Genomic DNA, 21,042 nt, shown 5'->3' with positions numbered 1-21,042 from the left:
AAAAAAAAAAAAGAAAAAAGAAAAAGAAAGAAAAGCAGCACAACTTAATGTGTTGCAATAAAAATGAGATATCATACCTAGTAAGTCTATTATTTGGCAATGCATGATACTAACTTAGGAGTACTAACAAAATTTACAGTTATTCCTACGTTACCTAGTATAAAACTCTGGTCTTATCATTTTCCACTTATAGGTGTGCAAATATGGGCATCTGTCTCCCTTATAAACTGTCATATTTACCCATTTCTTTTTAGGGATAAATAATGAAGTGTTTTCAATTTAGGCCTCCTTAGGCATATTAGCTGGAAACTTCCATAATTTCATAACACAGCTACTCATTAACTCTGGTCTGAACATATGAAACAGTGATTTTTACCAATGGGAATCCAGTTTTGTAAGTTTAAGATTTTAATATTAGCAAATTTTAGAATTAGCAAACACATAAATAATGTAAGGCCACGTAAACTATGGAAGAAACAAAGCTAGACCAAAAGGAAACAAACTCAAGGTTGATAATATAATTTAAAATATAATCTTGATTACAACTATGCTGCTTTAGCCAAATACAGTTTTCATTTCTATATGTAGAAATGTATAATGAAGTATTTCATGGTCTATTTTAAACATTTACAAATATTTTTTACTCTCCAGTTCTCATTATCACCTTTATCTAGTTCTTAAGACATGAAATCGCGGTAGTGAGTGAAATAATTCTTTGATCATTAGATTAGGAGCTTAATTCTAATGACGATTTAAATTCTAACAATTTAAAGCATTATTACTTTTAAAATAGGAAAAAATTTAAATAAAACCTTTTTGTAATGATATAATTTTTAAATAAAAATATAATCAATGTTCCTACCTATTGTAAAATGAGCACTGCATCAGTGGACTTTGTGGACTGGTGGCAATATTTGCTAATTCTGTTAGCCAGTCCACCTCATTTTCATGGTAAGTAGTTTCTGGTATGTCTGAGGTATTTTGGTTCCAAGATGGTCTTGGGTATTCTTGATGCGAAACATCTGAACTCAGCTGGTACATGGCAGATTGGGTAGGATCACTTTGAACTGCCTGAAGTTCAGGAAGGTCATCTGCAAATAAACACAAGCAAAATCATAAAAACGAAATTACTAATACAAGGAACAATATTATAATTGTAATTAAAAGAGAAGTCCTCAATTTTAGCTAAATAATTTTGAAACAGGAAAATCATAAATTTAGAATTCTATTTGCAGACTGGAAAAACATGGTTTGGTTTGTGTTTTCTACTTTTTATACCCCCTAGTTTTTTGTACATCACCTAGGAGTGACCCATATGCCACTGGGACATTTTTACATTAACAAGTTAATGAAGAAAAAGGCATTTTATGTTTGTTATATGTACTTATTACTCACATACTTTAATAACCTGTTATACAAGTTACTATAATAATGAAAACAATAATTTACGTATATAATATAGACCGTGTATTTAGCTACAACTTACACAACTCTGTGCTAAAGTATTTCTTTTTACTAATAAATTCTGAACTTAATATGTATTGAGTGTATTCCTAAAAGGTAGTTATGATACCCTCTCAGTTCCCCAAAAGATGACTAGAAATATTATCCAAGTACCACTCAGGTACATACCAAGCACTATAAGGAATACTGAATTCCAAAATACTCAATTCTTAAAAAAAATCACATACACACGTTCTTAAAAAAAATTACATATATATCGGCTGGGTGTGGTGACTCACGCCTATAATCCCAGTACTTTGGGAGGCCGAGGCAGGCAGATCATGAGGTCAGGAGAACACCACCATCCTGGCCAACATGGTGAAACCCCATCTCTACTAAAATACAAAACATTTGCCAGCATGGTGCTATGCGTCTGCAGTCCAGCTACTTGGGAGGCTGATGCAGGTGAATCGCTTGAACCCGGGAGGGGGAGACTGCAGTAAGCCAGACTGCAGTGAGCGAAGATTGTGCCACTGCACTTCGACCTAGTGACAGGGCAAGACTCCATCTCAAAAAAAAAAAAAATTATATATATAAAGATGCTTTATTTTTTTTATATATGCTTTATTTATATGTATATAAAGATGCTTTTTCTTTCCTACTATATACACACACATACAGACACGTATGTCTTCTCACCTTGAAGGCTTAAAAAAAAAACTCTCCATGAAACACATACCTACAAACTCCACAAACCTACTGGGTCCCTTAAATATGCAAGTCAAGAAAACTTCTAGTCTCCTAAATATCACTATAAAAGTATGTATAATTCCTATTCAGGCAAATATTCCAAAACAGTCTACTAAAACTGAAATGTCCTAACTTTTTTTAAAAAATTGGTCTGTTTTTTTTGAGACAGGCTCTTACTCTGTTGCCCAGGCTATAATGCAGTGGTGCAATTATAGCTCATTCCAACCTTGGACCCCTGGGCTCAAGTGATCCTCACTCCTCTGCCTAGGTAGCTAGAACTATGGGCACGTGCCCACCATGCCCAGCTAATTTAAAAAAAAAATTTTTTTTCTGGGCGCATTAGCTTACGCCTGTAATCCCAGCACTTTGGGAGGCTGAGGCAGACGGATCACTTGAGGTCAGGAATTTGAGACCAGCCTGGCCAACATGGTGAAACCTCATATCTACTAAAAACATAAAAATTAGCTGGGCGTGATGGTGCACGCCTGTAACCCAGCTACTCAGGAGGCTGAGGCAGGAGAATCACTTGAACCTGGGAGGTGGAGGTTACAGTGAGCTGAGACCGTGCCACTGCACTCGAGCCTGGGCGACAGTGAGATTCTGTCTCAAAAAAAAACCCGCGCTATATTGACCAGGCTGGTCTTGAACTCCTGGTCTCAAAATGATCCCCATACATTGGCCCCTCAAGTGCTGGGATTACTGGCATGAATCATCATGCCAAGCCAAACTGAAATGTTTTAATTAAAAGTACTGATTCAGGATATCCATTCATAAAAACTGATTTCTTTCACAAGAGTCCTGAAGCAGCCAAGGCATTCTAGAACATCATACCAATTTAAAATAATTCTACCCTACAATTTCCATGCTGGTATAGCTATTTCCCTTCCCTGTTTGCCTCTGACCAACATTTACTTACAGCAAAGAGTTCATTTCTGTTTTTGAAGGTCAGGAAATTAACTTTTTAAATGAAGTCACAGGTAGAAGGCACAAGTTTTTTTTTTTTTTTTTTTTTACTGCCCTGGGACCTAAGTTTCTGAGTTCCTCCTGAAACTAAAAACATGATGGTGGAAGATCAACTACCTGATTAAAATGGCACTCCTTGCTCAACAATAACCAGTACTCAATAAATACTATGGCCGAATAAATCCCTGGCATTCAAGCACCTTAAGATATCCAAATTTCAACCACCATCAGAGATTACTACAAACAACGCTATGCACGTAAACCTGGAAGAAATGGATAAATTCCTGGACACTTGCATCCTCCCAACCCTAAACCAGGAAGAAGTCGAAACCCTGAATAGACCAATAACAAGGGCTCAAGTTGAGGCAGCAAATAGCCTACCCACTAAAAAAAAGCCCAGGTCCAGATGAGTTCACAGCCAAATTCTACCAGACATACAAAGAGGAGCTGGTATCACTCCTTCTGAAACTATTCCAAAAAATCCAAAAAGAGGGACTCCTTCCCAAATCATTTTATAAGACCAACATCATCCTGATACCAAAACGCAGCAGAGACTCAACAAGAAAAGAAAACTTCAATATCCATGATGAACACAGATGCAAAAATCTTCAATAATACACTGGCAAACCGACTGCAACAGCACATCAAAAAGCTTATCCATCACGATCAACCAGGCTTCATCCCGGGGTTGCAAGGCTGGTTCAACATACACAAGTCTATAAACCTAATTTACCATATAAACAGAACCAAAGACAAAAACCACATGATTATCTCAATAGATGCAGAGCAGGCCTTTGACAAAATTCAACAGTCCTTTATGTTAAAAACTCTCAATAAACTAGGTATTGACGGAACGTATCTCAAAATAATACAAGTTATTTACAACAAACCCACAGCCAATACCATACTGAATGGACAAAAACTGGAAGCATTCCCTTTGAAATCTGGCACTAGACAAGGATGCCCTGTCTCTCACCACTCCTATTCCATATGGTATTGCAAGTTCTAGCCAGAGCAATCAGGCAAGAAAAAGAAATAAAGGACATTCAATTAGGAAAGGAGGAAGTCAAACTGTCTCTATTTGCAAACGACATGATTGTGTATTTAGAAGATCCCACTGTCTCAGCCTCAAATCTCCTGAAACTGATAAGCAAATTCAGCAAAGTCCCAGGATACAAAATCAACATGCAAAAATCACAAGCATTCCGACACACCAGTAACAGACTTAAGAGAGCCAAATCAAGAACAAATTGCCATTCACAATTGCTACGAAGAGAATAAAATACCTAGAAATACAACTGACAAAGAACGTAAAGGACCTCTTCAAGGAGAACTACAAACCACTTCTCAACGAAATAAGAAAGGACACAAACAGGTGGAAAAGCATTCCATGCTTATGGTTAGGAAGAATCAATATTGTGAAAATGGCCATATTGCCCAAAGTAATTTACAGATTCAATGCTATCCCCATCAAGCTACCAATGACCTTCTTCACAGAACTGGAAAAAGCCACCTTAAACTTCATACAGAACCAAAAGAGAGCCTGCATAGCCAAGTGTATTCTAATCAAAAAGAACAAAGTGGGAGGCATCACACTACTGGACTTCAAACTATACTACAAGGCTACAGTAATCAAAACAGCATGGTACTACTATCAAAACAGAGATATAGACCAATGGAACAGAACAGAGGCCTCGAACGCAACACACATCTACAACCATCTGATCTTTGACAAACCTGACAAAAACAAGCAATGGGGAAAGGAGTCCCTGTTTAATAAATGCTGTTGGGAAAACTGGCTAGCAATGTGCAGAAAGCAGAAACTGGACCCCTTCCTGACACCTTACACTAAAATTAACTCCAGATGGATCAACGACTTAAACATAAGACCTAACACCATAAAAACCCTAGAAGAAAACCTAGGCAAAACCATTTAGGACATAGGCATAGGCAAGGACTTCACGGCCAAAACACCAAAAGCATTGGCAACAAAAGCCAAAATAGACAAATGGGACCTAATGAAACTCCAGAGCTTCTGCACAGCAAAAGCAGCAGTCATTAGAGTGAATCGGCAAGCAACAGAATGGGAAAAAATTTTTGTCATCTACCCATCTGACAAAAGGGCTCATATCCAGAATCTATACAGAACTAAAACAGATTTACAAGAAAAAAAACCAAACCAACCCATTCAAAAGTGGGCGAAAGATATGAACAGACACTTTACAAAAGACATATATGAGGCCAACATATGAAAAAATGTTCATCATCACTGGTAATTACAGAAATGCAAATCAAAACTACATTGAGATACCATCTCACGCCAGTTAGAATGGCGATCATTAAAAAATCTGGAGACAACATATGCTGGAGAGGATGTGGAGAAATAGGAACTAATTACACTGTTGGTGGGAGTGTAAATTAGTTCAACCACTGTGGAAGACAGTGTGGCGATTCCTCAAGGACCTAGAAATAGAAATTCCATTTGACCCAACAATCCCATTACTGGGTACACATCCAAAGGATTATAAATTGTTCTATTATAAGGACACATGCACACAAACGTTCACTGCAGCACTGTTTACAACAGGAAAGACGTGGAACCAATCCAAATGCCCATCGATGATAGACTCTACAGGGAAAATGTGGCACATATACACCATGGAATACTGTGCAGCCATAAAAAACGATGAGTTCGTGTCCTTTGTAGGGACATGGACGAACCTGGAAACCGCCATTCTCAGCAAATTGACACAAGAACAGAAAATCAAACACTGCATGTTCTCACTCATAAGCAGGTGTTGAACAATGAGAACACATGGACGCAGGGAGGGGAGCATCACACACTGAGGCCTGTGGAGGGGAACTAGGCGAAGGACAGCCGAGGGTGGGGAGTTTGGGAGGGATAACATGGAGAAAATGCCAGATACAGGTGATGGGGAGGAAGGCAGGAAACCACATTGCCATGTATGTACCTATGCAACAATCTTGCATGTTCCTCACATGTACCTCAAAACCTAAAACGCAGTGTGTATATATATATATAAAATAAAAAAATAAAAAAGATCACCAAATTTCCAAACACTACCGTAGTACAAAATCTCCTCCACTTCATGACTTGTAAAGTTAAGACAGCTGTATCTTCTCCTAAGGGTTTTTATAAACATAAAGGAAAAACCCATATTAAATGGGGGCAAAGCCAAGCTGAGAAGCTGGGCAGTAATCCAAGGTCACTTGTTAGCTCTATACTCCTGAACACCAGCCTCGAAGCAATACAATTCAAAAACATACCTCAACAAACCTACACATTCTACATACAGGTCACATATCTCGAGGAGCAGTTTAGCAATAGTGACAACCATAAATGTCAGATCCTCAAGTTTCAAGTGTCCACTGTAATTTCCACATTATACCAGCAAATGTGACATGAAGAGTGGCTAAGTGTATTTCACTGAGCTCTCTGGAGTATATTTCAAAAACAGCATCTTTCAAAAAGCCACAAGTGGGGACCAATCTTTATACACAAAGCAGTTTATTAATCTGTGAATGTATCTCTATAACCACAAATAGTCCAACTCATGTTGGTTTTAAGTAATATTTTAAAAGTAATAACATAATGTTGAAAATTCCTAATATACAAATACTTCACATACTTTTCTAGCCAGTAAAGGTTGGTGGAAAAGCTGGCCAAGTATGAAAATTTATCAGAATCTTAGTGAGATTCCTATATAACTTTTAATTTTGTTTACCAAGCTCCATGTGCTCATCACAGGAGTTATATCCAGGTGAAGATGGCAAATTCTCATTACACTGCAGCAACTCCAATGAGTCATTCATTCCTGAAGCTCTCTTGTCCATCACCAACAGGAGTTTCTGTACTGCATTAGGCATCTGATTTGTCTTCACTTCCCACACCATGTTATGGTGCTCCGACTTAAAAACAACAGAAGAAAAAATGTCAAGCCATGCCATTTGGGCATTACACAAACACAAAATAAATCAAAGGCATGACAATGTTGCTTTTTTTTTTTTTTAAAGACATAGTCTCCCTCTGTCACCCAGGCTGCAGTGGAGTGGCATGATCTCGGCCCACGACTACCTCCACCTCCTGGGTTCAAGGGATTCTCCTACCTCAGCCACTCAACTAGCTGGGATTACAGGCATGCACCACCACGCCCAGCTGATTTTTCTATTTTTAGTAGAGATGAGGTTTTGACATGTTGGCCAGGCTGGTCTCAAACCCCTGACCTCAAGATATCCGCCCACATCAGCCTCCCAAAGCGCAGAAATTACAGGCGTAAGCCACCATGCCCAGCCACAGTGTCACATTTTAACTTAATCATATACTGCCATTTATAGCTCCCTCAAATTCTTCAGACCAGGATGACTCCCTAATATCTTAGACCACAACTGAAAGCTCAGTGCTAAATTATACTGGAATCCCAATAGATTAATATCTTGAATTTATTTTTTTAAAAAAGTCTTTCCTACTAAAGAATAATGGCATTATATATATTTTTATTTCTTTAACCATCCTTTCAGATGCAAATACTGAGACTAATAAGACTTTGCTTCACTTGTACCTTCAAATTCAAAAGAAAATTTAAAGACTTTCCTCAATAAAAGTTAAAAAGACTGAAGGAATATTCCTTTTCCTTTTTTTTTAAGAAAGATTCTATTTTAATGTCTCTGTTTACTGTTTGTTATTTTGCTTCCTCATTCTGAAAGTGAACTACTTCAGCACACTTAAAAAATGCATTTTCAAAGAACGTTTAAGAAAGAGTTTCTTTAAATGGCCATATACTACAATTCTCATAAAAATAAAAATGTTCTTAGGCTTTCCTACTGAAAATTTGGGATCTAGCCAAAATAGATACCTGTCATTCTGAATAGAATATGATGTCTAAAAAGATGAATAATAATCATGGCAAACTTAGTTAAACAACTAGTAAATCTACCTGCAAGCCTACAAAGTTATCACAAGGAAAAGAATATGGGTTAACACATTTAAATAATTTCTTAGCGAAGTCCAACAACTAAATATTATTATGAAAGGAAAACGTGGTTATACCTTTTATTCCACCCTTTGCACAATGATCAAATTAGTTCTCTAACATAAGGGACAACAGCAAGATTTTCTGATTTCTCAGGCTCTAGTCTAAATTCCATTTTTTTAAAAAGTTCTAACCTGATGCAGTGGCTCACGCCTATAGTTCCAGCTACTTGGGTTAGACTGAAGTGGAAGGACTGCTTGAGCCTATGTGCTGGAATCCAATCTGGGCAATGTAGCAAGACCTCGCCTCTTAAAGAAAAATAAAGTTCTAATGAGTGAACATGAAATACCCAAAAAATCTTGACTTTTGCAACAATATATTTTTCCTCAAAATAAAGTAATAAAATACACTGCTGTTAAAAGTCACTGAAAGTCAAGTATCCCAGTGCAGGCTGATTAAAACTGCACTGAAAAAAATGTTAATTACTTAATATTTATAAACTTTCTAAGCCATTGTGTTAATTGCCAATAAACAATGGTGACACTGATAAATTTCTTTCTACAAAGGCTTTTTCATGATCTTTTACATTTTCGAAATGTTTTCTTGAATAGAAAATACAATCACTGTGCAAAAAATGGCAAAAAAAAAATTTTGAGGAATATAATGATTACTTCTAACACCACCAACCAGTTTTAGATACTTTTAACATTTTGATGTATTACAATCCAATCTCTGTTTCATGCACACATACACAAAATAGTGTTTTTCTTCCAACTTCATATTATAGTTTGATACCTTTTTGCCTAATGTAAGTTCATAAGCATTTTCTTATGCCATTAAATTTTTTCAAAGCTCTAAATAGTTAAATATACATCATAAGGATGTGCCAAAATTCACTTATCCCCCCTACTGCTAAATATGCTATTCCCAGCTTCGTCATTCTTCTAAACACCACTGAATTTATATTCTTATTCTAAAAGTTATTTGCTTACATCTGATTATTTTAGATTCCTACAGCGTTCTTGACACATAGCCCAACTGCATGCACATTGCCTTACTGTATGTCTAATATTCTATTTTGGATGCTATCTGCCTATACTCCTCAAAAATAACTCTTATCCTGGGCACTGCTTTAGATCCTTGCTCAATACTGACTACCCAATATATTATGGTGTAGCAAAAAGGGCACTGGTTTAGATGTAAGGAAACAGGTTTTGATTTCAGCTTGATCACTTACCAAACATATGACCTAAGTAACTGAGTTTCTCATTAACTCAACATCTTCATCTGTAAAATAGAGCTAATGATACCTGCCTTACTTTACTCTGAGAGTTGTGAGAATGAAATGAAGTAGTGAAAAAAATGTAAAATAATGTCTTTTGAAATTTTTTTTATCCCCAGATGTAAGGCAATATTAAACGTACTTTGGGTTTATAATGTCCTAAATAGAACAGTTACTGAAAATACATATTTAACAGGTGGAAATCAGATAGCTATTCAGTTTCAACACTCTACTCCCTGGGAGATATTATGACAAATCATCCAACACATCTCAATAAAAGTCATATCATGCCATTACTTTAAGCCCCTAAAACATGAAATTTGGAAGGAATTAACACTTCTCCAGTTTAGTACAATGCACTGATCACAATCAATCTTGGCAAATAATTACAGCAAATATGCTGGGATATAACAATTTCCCCCACAAAACTAGCAACTAGAGAAAATGTAACACAAATCTATTTCTCAACCATGAAATCATGATTTTGAGGCTCCACTTTCTCCCTGAAAAAATAAAAAACGGAGCAAATTGAGCTTCATCAGTGATTCTCAACTCCATCCTGTGGCACACAGCATCATATACATGCTTTTAAAAAACGTTTTCCAGGCCTCAACCCCAGAGGATCTATTTCGCGTGGGGTACAACTTTGTGCACTGGTTTTTGTTTCCAGGTACAAAATATTGAGACACACTGGGCTAAAAATAGTTGCTAAATTCCTACTTATTTTAAAAAATCATTAATAAATACTATGTACAAGGCATTGTATTAGTTGCAATCTGGACCTCACTAATGAACAATTAATCATGAGTCTCAAGGAATCTATGCTTTAGTGGAAAGATACAAGCAGATGACCACCGTTCTACAGAGCAGGACTTGGCTATGAATGGGTTAAAAAAAAAGCAGGGAGGGAGGTCTCCCAGTGAGAGAAACTCACAGGATTAAACTCATACAGCTGGCAAAGTCCTAGATGAGATCAGAAGAATGTAGAATCTAGTTTCACCACAAAGTAGGATGGCCTTGTGTGTCATGTGATCATGAATACTGAGGCTATAAGAATACCACTATATGGAAAGGTAGTCTAGGATCAATGTTCAATTCTACTTATAGGAAAACTATTTATTTATTTATTTAGAGACAAGAATGGGGGCTCTGAAATCAGGCTGCCTAAGTTTATATACCAGATCTGCCACTTATTAGCTATGTGCCCTAAATAATTTACTTAAAATCTTCATGCCTTGTTTATAAGATGGAAATAAAAGTACCTACACCTCACAGGTTGTTATAAAATCTCAGTGAGATCAGGTAAAATGCTCAGAATAGTGCCTAACACAAAGCACACCTTCACTGTACAGTGACTACTGTTATGATTAGCAGTTATCAGACAATGAAGAACGACTGAGGATTTTTTAAGAGTTCTGACATGATCAGAACTATACTTTAAAACAGTCTCTTTGAGTCTATGGACAAAATCATACCGAAACACTGCATAAGTATGCAGAACACCAACATTTTAGAAGGTTTTTGTTTTTTTTTTTTTAAAAAAGATACTCACATTCCCAATCTCTGTCTATGTAAGCCACCTGTCTCCAGCTTCCTTTACAATGGTTCTGAGAAAAGGTAATTGATAGTATCAGTGCAGATTCCTTATTTAGTAGCGCCTAAAAGTGGAACTAGTCATACTATGTGAGTTCTTTAAACAGCTAATATTAACATTTTAGATAGGAGGTTTTAAATCTTTCCATAGAAATCTTTCTAGCATCTTAAGTATACACAATATAATTTAACCTATTTTGATGACTAAAAATCCTGTAATTGTACTATGCTTCACATACAGATGTGAGCTGCATAAGTCAAACCTATCTGCAATCCTGAACTTAAAACATTTACCACTTTTACCTTTGTTATGAAATTCAGAAGTTGCACTACACGTTATGCACTACACATATGTATGCAGTGCATAAAGTGCAACTTTACATGCACTACACACAATAAAAGTGGACCCCAAGAACAGCACTGTTCATACACATATCCTTTGTACACATATCTTGGAGTCCACAGAAGCACAGCTGCAGTCTGTTTTGTCTACCCCCTCCCTCCGCAGAGCTCTTTGGTATCCTCATTCTTCCCAGCTAAGAACTTTTTTTCTTCCCCACAGCAGGTCCTCCAGTTTCCAACATTCACCAAGTACAGTACACTAATATCTCTTTGCAACTTCTATCATTTCTTCAGGGCTTTGTTTTCGTTACCTACCACCATTCAAAACTCCTTAAATGAAGCTGGAAAAACACATTATTTTAATTTTAAAACAGAGCTACTATAAATAACCAAAGGGACCAAATAAATATTTACTGAACGATTATGTTCACACCTCTCACTGCTCAAGGCTATGAAAAGTTTGGTCCTGAGAAAACTGAAGCTCTGCTGCTGTAAAACTACTGTACAGTAAGAGAATCTAGACTTCAAGACAACAGACTTCGGTTTCACTCTAACTGGCTGAGTAACTGGGGACAGGCCACTCAATCTCAGACTCACGCAGTCCCTCTACTTACCTCACCGGGCTATTCTGAGAATTCAATACCTGAAAACAAAATTCAAAACCATATACGCAAGTTTTCTGTCTCTTCTAATTCTGTCTATTTTCAATTGGAATTCCCTCTTTCTTTTCTAATTCTCAGTCTCAGGAATTTTGGAGAAAGCAAGCAAGGTCTCCAATACAGTAAAGGAATATCAGAAAAGTCCTTACTCAATAAGGCTCCCCTACATACATTATACCATTACATACTCATTTTGATAAACAAGCTCCTCTTTCAGATATATCCTGGTAGAGCTAACCCTATTGTTCATTCATGCTTTTGTATACTGCTTTGGTATTAGATTCAACACAGCTTGTCTTGTATTTTAGTTCATTCTGTACATGTCATCTCTTCACTAGATCAGTGATTCTTAGTAAAATTTTCCAGAAGTTACACTCTGAAATGTCACATTCAGTATTATAAATTTTATTTTATTGAAAGACCACATTGCTTTTGGTATACAAACTTTCACAAGCAAGTATCCAAAAAATCCTAAGACATGAAAAGAAGAGAGAATGAGAAAAAGCTAAGTCTCAATGAATGAAGAAGAGAGGTTTTACAAAATGCCTACCTACATAGCATTTCCATGTACTTTATCTAATTTTATTTAAAACACGGAACAGCTCTGTGAATAAAGTATTATTATGTATGGGGAAAGCAGGACTATGACGACTAAATGGGACCATTTTCTTTTTGAAGGGGAGCGCTGAGAGGGAAAAAAGACAAAAGGTATAGGCCACCATGGGTTATCTCCTGCTTTCAAGGGCCTATTATTCCCTGAGTCCTTATCTTTTTATGGAATTCACAGCAGGATCTTCTATACTCTCTCCCCTAACCAGTCCAGACTACATGCTCAAATTGTTTTCAGAGTGGGTGAAAAAAAGGCAATTTGCAATTAATTTCTATCTCTGAAACTGAGGTATTTTAAATGGGTTACATAATTACACGCTAAAACAAACCTCCATAACAAAGTATATTAAATGTAACTTTCTACACCCAAAGCACCTGGGAGGACTTAATGCTGTTTTTTTAGAGTATTTCCAACAGATTTCACAGAAATGTGTCTAAAACTCTAGTTTGCCACTGGGCTAAGAAAAAAGAGGAAACAACAACAAAAAACCTTAGGGGATTCATTTTTGTCACTTACCACTTACATGGCCCTGAATTAAACCTCCAGGCCTGTTTTCTCATTAGGGTCTGGTTTTTTATTTGCAAATAAGACTAGTGGCCAGGCTCAGTGGCTCATTCCTGCAATCCCAGCACTTTGGGAGGCTGAGACAGGAGGATCGCTTGAGCCTGGAGTTCAAGACCAACCTGGGCAACAGAGCAAGACCCCATCTTTAAAAACTTTTTTTTTTTTTTTTTTTTAAAAAGACAGGGTCTCGCTCTGTCACCAGGCACCAGGCGGGAGTGCAGAGGCAAGACCTCTTCTCACTGCAACCTCCATCTCCAGGGTTCAAGCAATCTCCTGCCTCAGCCTCCTGAGTAGCTGGGACTACAGGCGCACGCCACCACGCCCAGCTAATTTTTCCTATTTTTTAGTAGAGACGGGGTTTCACCATGTTGGCCTGGATGGTCTCGATCTCTTGACCTCGTGATCCACCCACCTCAGCTTCCCAAAGTACTGAGATTACAGGTGTGAGCCACCACGCCCGGCCAAAACTTTTTTAAAAACAAGTAAAAAAATAAATAGGACTAGTACCTATCTACCTACCAGAATTGTTGTAGGAATAAAAGATATTACATTCCACAGACACTGCCTAATCCACATCTATACAAGATCTTAGTGATTTCATGCTCAATCAACATGAAATGCTGTATTGATCAAGACAACAGAAACCACAACAGAATACCACAAGCAGCCATCCATGAACTGTTTGAGTACTGTCAATTCAAATAAGTATTTAAAATGAGTCATACAATAAAATTTGACATCATCTAAAAATTCTTATGAAACTTGTTTTCCTAAACTTGATTGTACTCCTAAATGTTTTTACATTATCTGTAAAAACTTGTGGAAAAAGCTTTTCTAAGCTATGTTCAATAACTTAAAAAAAAAACTCAACCACATTACGGAGAAAATTACTTTTCTAGTTTATACAAAATTACAGTAGAAATTATAAAGCACGAAAGTAAATGCTGATCAGTATATGAAAAATATGAATAATGTTATTGGTATCAGGCAGTTAATAAGAATATTACAGTATGCCATTTTTCTCTGAATTTTGTGATAAGCAGGTATCTGGCAGCTTTAATTTTTTTGTTGTTGCAATTTTTCCATCCTAAGTAAAACACTTGCTTTCGTACTTAAAGGAAGATACACACAAAATTCCTAGCATTGACTCTTTTCTTTTCCTTTTTTTTTAAGAGTCTTGTTCTGTCAGCCAGGCTAGAGTGCAATTGTGCGATCTCGGCTCGCTGCAACCTCTGTCACCAGATTCAAATGATTCTCGTGCCTCAGCCTCCCAAGTAACTGGGACCACAGGCGCGCGCCACCATGCCCGGTTAACTTTTGTATTTTTAGTACAATTTCGCCACATTGGCCAGGCTGGTCCCAAACTTCTGTCAGGTGATCCGCCCGCCTTGGCCTTCCAAAGCGCCGGGCGAGACAAGAGCCACTACGCCCAGCCAGCAGTAACTTCTAATGGATAATGCGCATGCGGGAGGTGCAGAGAAGAGTAGCAGTATTTTTATCTCAAACATATATACAAAACATCAGCTTGCAATTCACCCTAAAGAACCTTCAGGGCACCGCAGTTTAATAACTCCATGCCATTATGCAATACGCCTTCTTCACTGGGCACTTGTATTAGTGAGGAAAGAATCCAAAGAAGTTAAAATATAGTGGGCCGAACACGGGGGCTCATGCCTGTAATCCCAGCACTTTGGAAGGCCGAGGCGGGCAGATCACGAGGTCAGGACATCGAGACATCCCGGCCAACGTGGTGAAACCCTGTCTCTACTAAAAATATCTAAAAATTAGTTGGGAGTGGTGGCGTGCGCCTGTAGTCCCACCTACTCAGGAAGCTGAGGCAGGAGAACCGCTTGAACCCGGCAGGCGGAAGTTGCAGTGAGCTGAGATCGTGCCACTGCACTCCAGCCTTGGTGACAGAGCGAGACTCCATCTAAAATACATACATACATATCACTGTAAGAGTTATAAAAATGTGAATTTTTACAATGACGGTGTCATGTTTGAAGTCTGAGAGGTGTGCCCTGTGAAGCACAAAGGATAGCGGAGACACGTAGGCGGGCAATCCTGGGAAAAGGTACCCTTTCAACTAGTGTATGTAGTTAGGACTTTTGAGAAGTGAAGAAAGAATAACTGGGTTTACGAAACTAAGATGAAACTGGAAAGTGAAATCAGAACTTCATTCTGTAACTTACCATTCAAGTTAGTACAAGCAATATTTTGCTTTAAAGCGGTTAAATGGCTCCTGAAAAGTATAACCCAAAAACATTGAGTAGATTTAATTCTCAAGGTAAGTCAAATCTCCCTGAAGCTTTGTCAACTACTATCTACCTAGCAAGAAATGAGTTTGACCAAGGAAACTGAACCAATCACTGACTCTACCACTCGTTTGCAAGATAAAGCAAAACACAATATCATAAAAAACAAAAAACAGTACAAGACATACATTGCAAATTTAGATCGCTGTTAAAATGATCAGAAATTTACATATGTAAATACTTTAAAATGTTAAAATTATTCTAATTCTCAAAAAGTAACTTTAATTTCAGAACCACGATTAAGAGTCTTCCCACAGCTATTTAGAGGAAAATATTAATAAATCTAAAGCCCTTCATCCAAGCTGTTGGTAGGACTCCATCGCTTCCCAGTATGTGTAACTCCTTTTCTAAGCCTCCTCTGGTCCTGGCATGGTGGCATCGTGAGTCAAAAACAAAACAGAAAAACTTGAGTATTGCCTCGCTGTCAGTGCTCCTTCTAAAACACGACTCGAGCTGAAAACTCCCAAAGAATGAACTTAGACTGTAGAGTGCACAGCCGAGAGTGAAATATCCGAGACAGCACGCAGCATTTAAAGCTACAAAAAACCTGGCTGTCGACTTCGCCTGGCTTCTTTTTGTTTTGTTTCAATCGGCCTGCGGCGGCAGCATAGGTTAAAAGGCGGAGACTGGAATTGCCTGCCAAGCCTCCCCTTTGGGTCACAGAGAGCAGCGCCTCCCGGTTCACGCCAAGTCCATCCCCCACCCTCTTTCGCCATTCATCGCGTTCCCCTCCCTTCCCCCCATCATGTGACCGCAGCTTGGACTCCGGGCTTGTTTTTCCCCTCGGCTCAGCCCCAGCGCGCAGGCGCCTGGGAGCCCATTCATTCGAACTGCGTAACAATGAGCCCCGGGGCCCAGCGGCTCCGCGAGCTCCTCAGCTCGGCCGGAGCCCACTCGGTCCAGAAGGAGGCGGCGCCTCACTGGGGTCCCCCACATCCGGCCGCGTCCCCACCCCTGGCCAAACTCTGACCCTCCGCCCACAAGCGGGGAGTTGAAGTCAAACTTTCCTGGGCAGCCCCGGCGCCGCGTCGGCCCCTTCCCCCACCCAGACCCGCCCCATCTCCACACCCGGCCCGGCCACCCACCGCGCTAACCGGGCCGGGGCGTCGCCCTCCCCCAGCCTCTTCCCGGCCCCCGCCCGAGACCCCCTAGCGTCACCGCCCCGAAGCCCAGGTGAGCTCGCGGGAGGCGCTGGTCTGTTGGGCTCGCCGCGGGCACCAGTCGAACGGTTAAGTGCCCCCACCCCAAGGGCAGCCCTGCCAGGAGGAGAAACGCGTACCCGAGCCCCCCCTCCGCGGCCGCCGGATCCTCCGGACTCCTGCCCCTCCCTTCCCCACCCCCACCTCTTCCCAAACTGAAAGACAACAAACCTGCCGCGAAGTGCCGGCAGCCCAGGCGCGGGCCGCCCCGGCCACGACAACACCACCAGCAGCTCTCGAACCCCCTCTCCGACTGACGCCGGCCTCCCCCGCGCGCGTTACTGCTGCCACCGCCGCTCTTACTCCTCAACCGAAACTTTCCTACTTACCAAACCCGTCGCCATTACCAAGTCTTTCAAGCTTCGTCTTCCCCCTCCCCTCAACTCCCTGGGGGTTGAGCCTCCGCCCAGCTCTTTCGCCTTTTTATTGGTCTGCAGAACTGCCATTCGGTTCTTCCCCTTTCCCATTGGGTGATGCCATGGTCCGTCTCGGGGGGCGGGCGTGTATTGACTTTTGTGTTGTGTTTACTGGAGAACACGGCGTGTCAATCACCAGAGTAAGTGCTTTGGATTGGAGTACTGCCGAGAGTCGGGGGACCCGAGCAAAACTTTGTCCCCGAAATGGATTGTGGGTTCGTAGTCTCAAGCGTTGGTCCTTGGCTGTAGGAGACTGCTTGCCGAGGAAGAACTGAACTACATATCCCAGAGGCGCTCGCACTGCGCAGTCTTGATAGTAAACAAGAGTCATAGGGACACGTGTATCAGCTCGTTTGTTTTGGTGTCTGGGACAAAAGGGAGGGGGCGGAGGAAGGGAGTGTTTTAATGCTTGGGCCTCTTCTCTTTCTCCCGGCCACTGCTAACTCTTAGAGCGGCCCAAGCTTCTTACAGCACCCGGTCCGGGCCATAAACAGCCAGAGTTGCTCGCTGCTCAAGAGTTTGGCAGGAGGCCAGGGTATTGTTTTAGTGCGAGGGGAAGGAGATGACTGCACCAGCGGAAGCACTGCAGGCTTGCGAGGGACTTGGTCACCCACAAAGCACGGTCCCTGTCACGAAGGGACCGAAAGTGATGCTGGGGGGCCCCACTGGCAGTGGGAAGAACTAGAAGTCCTTTTCTCCTGTGCCTTGCCTCACCACCCCCGAGACAGCAACTTGAGATTGCCTTGTCAGCACTGTTCAGTTCACCTAACGTTTGTTGAGCGCCGGCTAAGTAACTGAAAGATTGAGGCTGGGGGAGGGACTGTGAGCAAACAAGGAGCTCAGGGTCTAGAGAATTTACGAAGCGGGGACGGGGACGGGGGCGGGAGCAGGGGGCGGGCGATTACGAAATTGAGGCAAGTTAAAGCGGTATTTTCCATATTGATTAGTATGCTCGTTGGTTAACGTAATACAAAGGGGCATAATGTATGGCGTAAACTGGTTTAATTTGTGAATCATACCTGTAAGTTTCTCTGCTGAGTTTTGTTAACGCTCTTCTTCTAGAGGAGTTTTGTTAACGCTCTTCTTCGGTTTTCTCATTGATGAAAGAAACTGTGTTTCCACTTCATTTCCACTAGGAGTTCCTCAAGTTACGAATTCTCTGACTCACCAGAGACGCTTCCCTGCTTTATAGCTACCTTCACTTTAAACATGGCTGTCATCACAATTGGCAGCATCTAGTCAATAATTGGTGTCTTTACCATTCACATTACAAAGGCATGATTAAGCTTTTCCCCTTTGAACCTTTAGTGTTTAGTCATGTAAATTGTGCTTTAGATTTTATAACTTTAGATCGCTAAATATATGCTTAGAATTAAGATGAGGAAAATCTACATTAGTAAGAAATCTGTAAAAGCAAATTTTTGGACAGAGCCAGAAATCAGAGCTAGTTATTTCTTTAAAACCTCCTGCATTTTTTGGATTTTTTAAATATACTTGAAAGCCGCGTAACAAATCAAGAAATCCAAAATAACCCCTCATGTTGAAATCAAGTTTAAAATTAAGGATTCCCCATTTGAATCCTTGAAGTGAAATTATTTATAAAGTAGTCCTCCCATGTGATCAAATATTTACTATTTCACAAATAGTAATAAAACGTTCTATTTCTTATTAAAATAATTCAGAGAAGAGCCAACAAAATGCTTTTTTTTCCTTGAGGAAAAAGGACAGGATTTGAGTTTATCGTCTTTCAGAAGTTGTTAGAGTGACTCAAGAAGTGAATGTCTCTGCTATTTTGTGTATGCTTTTCTTATTTTGTTTTTGTTTGTTTGTTTTTACAATGAAGGGTCATCGTGTTCTAGAATTGAATATATAAACTCTACTCCAACATGTAATCTCTTGACAAAGAAAAGCCTGTGAAGTTCACCTGATTATTTAAAATTGTTTTGAGATATTTATGTCTAACTCCTTCTAGAAAACTAGAAAACTTTTCTCTTTAAAAAAAAAAAAAAAAAGAGTTGGCAAGAGATTGAGATACTCACAAACTATGAGATCTGCTTTCAGCTAAACCTTATTTTTAAAAGTTAAACTATTTTAAAGGTTTTACCAAAAGCCTTAGTGGTGATACTTTTTTATTGGGGGACACCAGAAATGGGAAAAAATTTCAACTTAAGATTCAGATATTGTGCAATATATTACAAATAATAATTTATCCTTGAATAGCTCTATAAAGCCTTTTCCATTCATTCAGAAACATGTAGTTCCATTTTTTGACCACTGCCAATTAATAAGCATAAAAAGATACAAAAAAATTTTTTGCATATTTTTCTCATTTGTGTCTGTCTTTGAGTTAAATTTAGTCACAAGTGATTAAATACTAGTATTAAAAAAAAAATACTAGTATTAGAATTTGCTACACCTTTAAGTGGACAATTAGTCCAATCTTCTGACTTCCTGGAGAGCTAAATGACCACATTAGTACCTTCGGTGTATTTATCAGGGACATCATCATTAATTGAGTGACCAGTAAAACTAGCCAACCTGTAAGCCAGAACAAAGATCAAAGTACCAAACTAGTAAGATCTCCTTGGAAATTTTTACATGTGTAAATTATACTCAAGACTAAAACAGATATAATTACAGTTGTTAACTATCCTTCAGATGTTTCCATGATGAAATTGACATTAAAAAATCAGTTTAACACCTCCTCTTGATTGGTACACTCACTACACAAAATGTATGCAAAAATGTCAAATTGTCAAAATGTCTTTCCAACAGTTTGTAAAGTTACTTCTGTTATCTTAAATATAAAGTTCTAATTTGTTAGAAATAGTAAAAAATGAACAGAATAAAAAAAACTGATAAATCCTAATTAGGAGTGAAATAATGTTATTTCCCTGATTCCACCATATCTGACACACCAATGACTGCTTTGCTGAACTAAAGAGAAGTTCAAGTACATGGCATTGCCTGATATTGAAAATACTCAGTTTGAATTGTCAAAAGGTAAACATGAAATTATATGAACAAGTACTAAATTGAGAAATTGAATACATGTATGGTCTAAAATAGTACTTCTCAAAGTTTTCAGATAGCATCTTGCATATTTAAACTCTAACAAATATCCTTCCTTATACCTTACTATCCTCTAAAATGGGTTAATTTTCTAATTAGTTCAAAGTACTCAGGTAATTCAGGCAAGTTGTAATGAAATCTGCAGGAGCTAATGATCGCCATTTTAGAACTGAGTCATCTGTCTCCTGTTCTTGTAGTTCTTGACGCAACTCAAGTTTAGATTTTGCTCCCATGACCAGAAAGCAAGACCTTTTTCTTCAGAAGCTGATAAGTTAATGTGTTAACACTATAACCACATTAGGAAGAAAAATCATTCTAAGAGGGAGGAATCAAAATGTGTCTCTGGCTTGGGTAATTGCAGTAGTTGGGGAAGGGTGGGTATGCTGAAGTTATTGACTGACACGGAATGCTGGAGAGGACAGCAGATTTGGAGACCGTGAGGAAACGAAAGAATAGGTTCAACCTCAGGTGATAAGCATGCTGTGCAGGCAAGAAATCTGAGTCCAGAGGTCCTGTAGGCAGCTGATTGCATTCATCTGGCATTTAGAAAGTCCAAGTCTAGAGAAATAAACCTGGGTATCCTCAGAACATAGAACTACTCTTTTTTGGTCCCAATTGTTCTAAAAAAGTTTTTGTTAAGTCTAATTTGGTACAAATGAAAATGTATTTAAAGATGGCAACTAATAGTTCTATTTCATATTTCATCTCACTTCTAATGTATAAAATCAAGCTCAAACGACTATTCTCATGTCCTGCAAGTTTTCTGGAGATCATTACTGTTATCTGAACTATGTAACACAAACTCTCACATAGTATTTTCTACTCCTATCTATCTGGTATCCT

The 21,042-nt window shown here is 39.1% G+C and overlaps 1 protein-coding gene across 4 annotated transcripts in view; it reads right to left on the bottom strand.

Moving 5' to 3' along the window:
• HBP1 (HMG-box transcription factor 1) overlaps positions 1-17,118 on the bottom strand; it is a 39,935-nt gene extending 22,817 nt beyond the window's left edge. The window contains exons 1-3 of one of the 4 annotated variants that reach the window (XM_017546920.2): positions 17,041-17,118; positions 6,903-7,086; positions 863-1,091 (exon numbers count right to left, since the gene is read on the bottom strand). In XM_017546920.2, the coding sequence (XP_017402409.1) occupies positions 863-1,091; positions 6,903-7,086; positions 17,041-17,055 (428 nt within the window). In that variant the 5' untranslated portion in view covers positions 17,056-17,118. Of the gene's footprint in view, positions 1-862; positions 1,092-6,902; positions 7,087-8,341; positions 8,377-14,871; positions 14,905-16,882 lie in introns of those variants that run through there. The other 3 variants (XM_017546922.2, XM_017546921.2, XM_017546923.2) reach the window with 3 other exon arrangements.
• Positions 17,119-21,042: the final 3,924 nt, after the last annotated feature.

Source organism: Cebus imitator, unplaced genomic scaffold, assembly GCF_001604975.1.
Source record: "Cebus imitator isolate Cc_AM_T3 unplaced genomic scaffold, Cebus_imitator-1.0 Scaffold192, whole genome shotgun sequence".
In the NCBI taxonomy this organism is placed as follows: Eukaryota; Metazoa; Chordata; class Mammalia; order Primates; family Cebidae; genus Cebus; species Cebus imitator.
This window is presented reverse-complemented; position numbering and strand designations above follow the sequence as displayed.